Source organism: Alosa pseudoharengus, unplaced genomic scaffold (genome assembly GCF_046254945.1).
Source record: "Alosa pseudoharengus isolate Yale_2024_CS ecotype anadromous, Long Island Sound unplaced genomic scaffold, YU_APseudo_1.1 YU_APseudo_1.1_scf_20, whole genome shotgun sequence".
NCBI classification, from domain to species: domain Eukaryota; kingdom Metazoa; phylum Chordata; class Actinopteri; order Clupeiformes; family Clupeidae; genus Alosa; species Alosa pseudoharengus.
Genome location: NW_027468664.1, coordinates 17,229,968 through 17,235,190, shown reverse-complemented (window position 1 = coordinate 17,235,190; position 5,223 = coordinate 17,229,968). Strand labels below are relative to the sequence as shown.

Below are 5,223 nucleotides of genomic sequence, written 5' to 3'. Positions count from 1 at the left end.
CCAGGACAGCCGTGGGTCCTGTTTTTTTTTAATTAACACTGGGATCTGTATTTGATATGTTGCTTATTAATATGCACTTGCAAACTTAACTTTGCAATAGATCTGTTTTTATCTCCGTTTCTCTCCAAGGCTGAAATGACAAGGGTGAAGTGAGTCAAGCTTTTCTTCAGAAGTATTGGCCTGTGCAAATCACTTCATTTTGATCTCACCCAAAGAAGAACAGAGCTTTAATGATGTTTTTGTTCTGATTAAGTTAACTCATCCGAGTCTAATGCATCTCTCTTACATCTACTCATTAATGCACCTGTCAAGTAAGCCTCTCCTTCATAATGGGTGGACTAATTCTGCAGCCTTCATAACCACCATGAATCATGTTTCATCTGAAGAAGGGATATGTGAAGGATTAGGATATTTATATGTGTATGCATTTACAAACAGTACTTGAACTGTGTGCGTGTGTGTGTGTGTGTACATGTGTGTACAGGGTAAACCTGTGGGGACTCCAGATCCTGGGGCGTTTTTCCGTGTGATCTCTGAGCATGGCGCGTCCTCCATGTTTACTGCACCCACGGCCATCCGAGCCATCCGACAGCAGGACCCTCAGGCAGAACGAGGGAACCAGTACCCCATGCACAGGTAAGACAGCCAATGCAAAAAGCCCAACCTCAGCATCTTCCCCGTAAAGGCTTAACCACCCGGGTATTGTCCCCAAGTAAAATCTTGAGTAACTCCCACACACACACACATATATATATATAATATATATAGCACAGAAAAAAGCACACAGATAATGTTAAATGTGTTTAGCTTGTGTCTTATTGATCTCCCTCATGCTCTAGATACACACACACACGCACACACACACACACACACACACACACACACACCTTTGCTCAGGTGAGTCTCCATCCCCAGACAACATCTCTTCCTTATATGAACCTTTGCTCCGGTATCTTCTCCCTAGTGAACCTGTCCCTAGTTAACTCTTTATGACATGATCTCACCTGGCCAGTGTACCACCTGCTCAGCTAGTATGGATTTAACAAGCAGCTGGCAGACTGCTACTGTGGTACTCGTTACCTGCAGTGTTTTGCTTTTGACTGTAAGAACAGATTGATTTATGTCACATCTTTTTTTTGTGGAAGAAAGTGATGTCGTAGCTGCTTTTGGAGTACTTGGGAATGTTTTACTTAAACCCAGTATTCCTAAAGCATAAAGCAAGCAAAGTGTTACCAGATAGGCCTACTGTAATAAGAGAGCTTTAGCTTCCGCTCTTCACCATCATGAAAATAGATGGCCTGAGAAAGCAACTGCATGGGATTCTCTTGGGCTCTGAGATTAGCTATTGAACAGTCAACAGTTCACAAACATTGCAAACACATGGGTGTCCCTGTTTGGCAATCATTTTTGTTTATATTTTAATAATTATTTGTCATTATATTGAATCACTGGGGTTCATTCCTGCCTTGTATTTATGTTGCCAGCTGTGGCAAGAAGTGCACATGTGATGGAGAGCATCTTTTGTTTTGGTCTTTTTAATTAAGAATTACCAATGTCGTATCTTGAACACAATGTTGAGTTCTTTGAGTTAGTGAGTCAGCACGCTGGGGGCTAGGTGTGCTTTCATGCTCGCTACACTCCATTGGCTCCATCTGCAAAATCACAGTGGTTCTAACATTTCCCTACTGACCTCCCTGACAAACACACTCCTCGCACCGTCCTGTGATTGCGGCTGTTTTCTGACACGGCCCCATTGCTCGCACGTCTCGTGTTCTCATTAGGCGCTCGTAATTGTGGCTCGCAGCCTCGGCAGTTGTGCTGATGCCGATCCACCGGCCGCCATTGGCGGTCAGCTCATTAAAACGCCATTACATCGCCCATCGCTTGCTCGTTCCCCACACCGTCTCCCGTAATGAGAGACACCATCCTGGCTGGCCCCTGGTAGCGCATGGAGATAATGGGGGGTAAAAGGTGGGTGGCCGGCGGCCAAAGCTACGGTCAGTGGGAAGCAGCGGATGATGTCCGCTTAAAACATTTATGCACTGCACTCTGATGTTGATACCACAAGATAAAGAGTCGGGCTACGTTCGGTATTGAGGACCTCATGGGGGGAAAAAAAGTCAGTATTTTTTTTTTGGAAATTATCATTCATTTTTAAATAAATTATAATAACTCATTAGAAGGGAGGTTTTGGGTTGTGTTTAAACTTTGGCTAAAGATTCATTATTGTGAAATGTGTGGGTGTTGCTTGCAGATGTAATATGTACAAATCATTTTTTTTGTCCTTTAATTAGTCCAGTTTAACGGTGAGAAAAATATTAATCATTGTTCATGTACCATGTGATTTTTGGGACTCTGCATGGAAATGACTGTAGACAGTTGTCAGTACTGTACATCTTTAAAGATTATAGAGCTCAGTTAGGTGTTTCTGTTGTGGTACTTTGGCCATTCCATCTCTCCTTGAAAATTCCTGACCTTAAAACATGATTGACTAATCTCAACGACAGCCGAGCCGTTTTTGTAACCGACACAGCTTTTTATGTTGTTGTCGTTCAGAGTAGAACTACTGCCCAAATCTTCCCTGCCTGACATTAAGAGTGGTTGCGCTACTAACCCTGACAGGAATAATCTATGTGACTGGCTGCTGAATACAGCAGCTTCTGTAAGAAATGGTGACCTCAGGTGATTACGTTCAATGCTTAGATCAGAAACACAATTGTGTGTGTGTGTGTGTGTGTGTGTGTGTGTGTGTGTGTGTGTGTTTGTGTGTGTATTGTGTTCTAAGCGTTCACAGTGGATTGTCTGGCCTGAAAGCTTACAGCAACCCCTCCCAGTCCTGACTCCCTGAGACTGCTGCGTTGCAGACGGCGCTAATCTGCTTCCTTGTCTGACCTGCACTCCAGGCAAGAAAAGGGCTGAGGGAGCTCCAGCAATATGATGCCCATTTGCTCCGCATGTCTCCCCTTATCCTCCATCTCCTCCCTGCTCTTTGTGCTATTCGAGGCACTTTAGACCAGGCACGGCCCGTGATTTGCCTGACATTTGCTTTTGTGTTGGTGCCGGCCAGACGTATCACACACTTTCAATATGTGGATTTAGCAAAGTAGTGCCCTATTCCTGCATGCTAGACTCAGGCAATCTACCTGTGCAATGTGTCATGCTCTTATTTTATATGATGAAGATTAGCTTTTAATAATAAAATGGACATTGTCAGTCTTGGGCCAGATAACTCAATTCAAATACCGGCAAAGTAAAAGTTCACTGGAACACACGCTCCAACCAATCTTGGTTACTGGTATACAAACAATAGTTGCATATACTGTATGTGCATGATCTGATATGTGCATGATATGCACTGATATGCATATCTGGTTACCATTACTGGTACTATGTTTGCCCATTCTTACACTAGTATCCCTCACTCCATTTATTGTTAAAGAACGTATTGTTCTTTTGTTCTGTCTGTGATAGTGGCAATGTTCCTACCCAAACAGCAACTACCTAAGGCTATTTTACAAAGTGATAAGACCTGCTCAGAGTGCTGCAGAAGTACCGTTTGCCCTATTAAGAGTTTATGTGCCATCAGAATAATTTTATAAATGTTATTTTAAGCTTATAAAAAAACTCTTTAGGGGGCCTTTAAAGAAAGCTGGGAAAAAAGCTACAATATTTGAAACTGTCCTAGGGGCAATAGGAAGAATAATATGCTATGTTCACCTTTATGTTTCTTTGTATATTGGTCCCCAAATTTAAATGGGAATAGCTTAATGTTTGCTTCACAGATGAGAAAATGATCAGTGTACCAACGTCTTTACTAGGATCATATATTCAGCCACTAAACCTGAAGACATTTCTTACCCTTAAACAAAGGCATGGAATTACAATGACATAAACTTTTAGTTGTTTTATTCCCTGTGGGCTCAAACTGAATGACATTATTCAAAACAGCCTAATGGTGCTGCCATCAATTGAAATATTCCCTTGACATAGTCCACTGACTAGATACATAGATATGTTGTCAGGCTTATCAGCTTTGTAAAGTGTAGCTGTAGATCCTCCCTGGAAGGGTGTCTCACAAAATGAAAGGACTGCCAACGACTCATAAAAGTGTTTTGATTGCCTGGGACGTGCCCAGCCTTTTCAATCGGCGCTAACACAGCGCTCAGAAGTAGTGAAAGAGGGCGGCGTGGAAGCGTTCTGGTTCTGGATGAATAGTCTGTGTTTGTAAGTTGGAGGCAGGTAGGGAGATCAGTGGCAGGTTTTCTACCACGTTGCTTTGCCATGGTGTGAAGGCCACCGCATACACACACACACACGGCCACCGCATACACACACACACACACAGACACAAACACACACACACACACACACACACACACACACACTCACCTGGGTCAAGGCCTTCAAAGGGACTGGCCTTGGACAAAGACAAAGAGAGAGAGAGAGAGAGATTAACCCTTGGTACATATCCAATCGAACAAGTAAAAAGTTACACCTACCTTGGGCTAAAAATCAGTTCAACTGGTAATTTCAACTTGGCCGTGAATGATTTGAAAGAGAAAGCAAGAAGGGCTTTCTATGCCATCAAAAAAACTATTCAATTTGACATACCCATTCGGATCTCGCTCAAAATATTTCAAACAGTTATCGAACCAATTTCATTATACAGCAGTGAAGTGTGGGGTCCTCTCTTATGTACAATGGATTTGAAAAATGGGACAAACACCCAATCGAAACCTGCATGCTGAGTTCTGTAAAAGTATCCTCAAGGTACAGAGGAACACGCTTAACAATGCATGCAGGGCTGAATTAGGCCAATACCCTTTACTAATTAAAATTGAAAAAAGAGCTATCAAATTCTTCGAACATCTCAAAACAAGCAACCCCAACTCTTATTGTTATTAAGCCCTAAAAAGCCAAGAGATGAGTGTAAAAACAAGTCCCCTCATCCAGCTAGTCCTGAGACTCACACATACTAATAGTACAACTAACACAACTAATAGTCGGCCTCAGGACCTTGCCACCCTTTCTCAAACAATTTGGCCTAACCAAATTATAAATGCAGAAAAACAATCATATTGAACATCATATAAAATAAACTTCAATGTTATTTGGCCCTAAACAGAGAGTACACTGTGGCTGACTACCTATCCACAGTCACTGATACCAGACAGAGAAAAACCTTGACCAGGTACAGACTAAGCAATCACAGTCTGGCTATTG

The 5,223-nt window shown here is 42.4% G+C and overlaps 1 protein-coding gene across 2 annotated transcripts in view; it reads left to right on the top strand.

The window, feature by feature from the left end:
* Positions 1-457: 457 nt before the first annotated feature.
* LOC143136178 (acyl-CoA synthetase short-chain family member 3, mitochondrial-like) overlaps positions 458-5,223 on the top strand; it is a 31,479-nt gene continuing 26,713 nt past the window's right edge. Inside the window, exon 1 of one of the 2 annotated variants that reach the window (XM_076296729.1) lies at positions 458-636. In XM_076296729.1, the coding sequence (XP_076152844.1) occupies positions 473-636 (164 nt within the window). In that variant the 5' untranslated portion in view covers positions 458-472. The remainder of the gene's footprint in view (positions 637-5,223) is intronic. The other variant, XM_076296730.1, reaches the window with a different exon arrangement.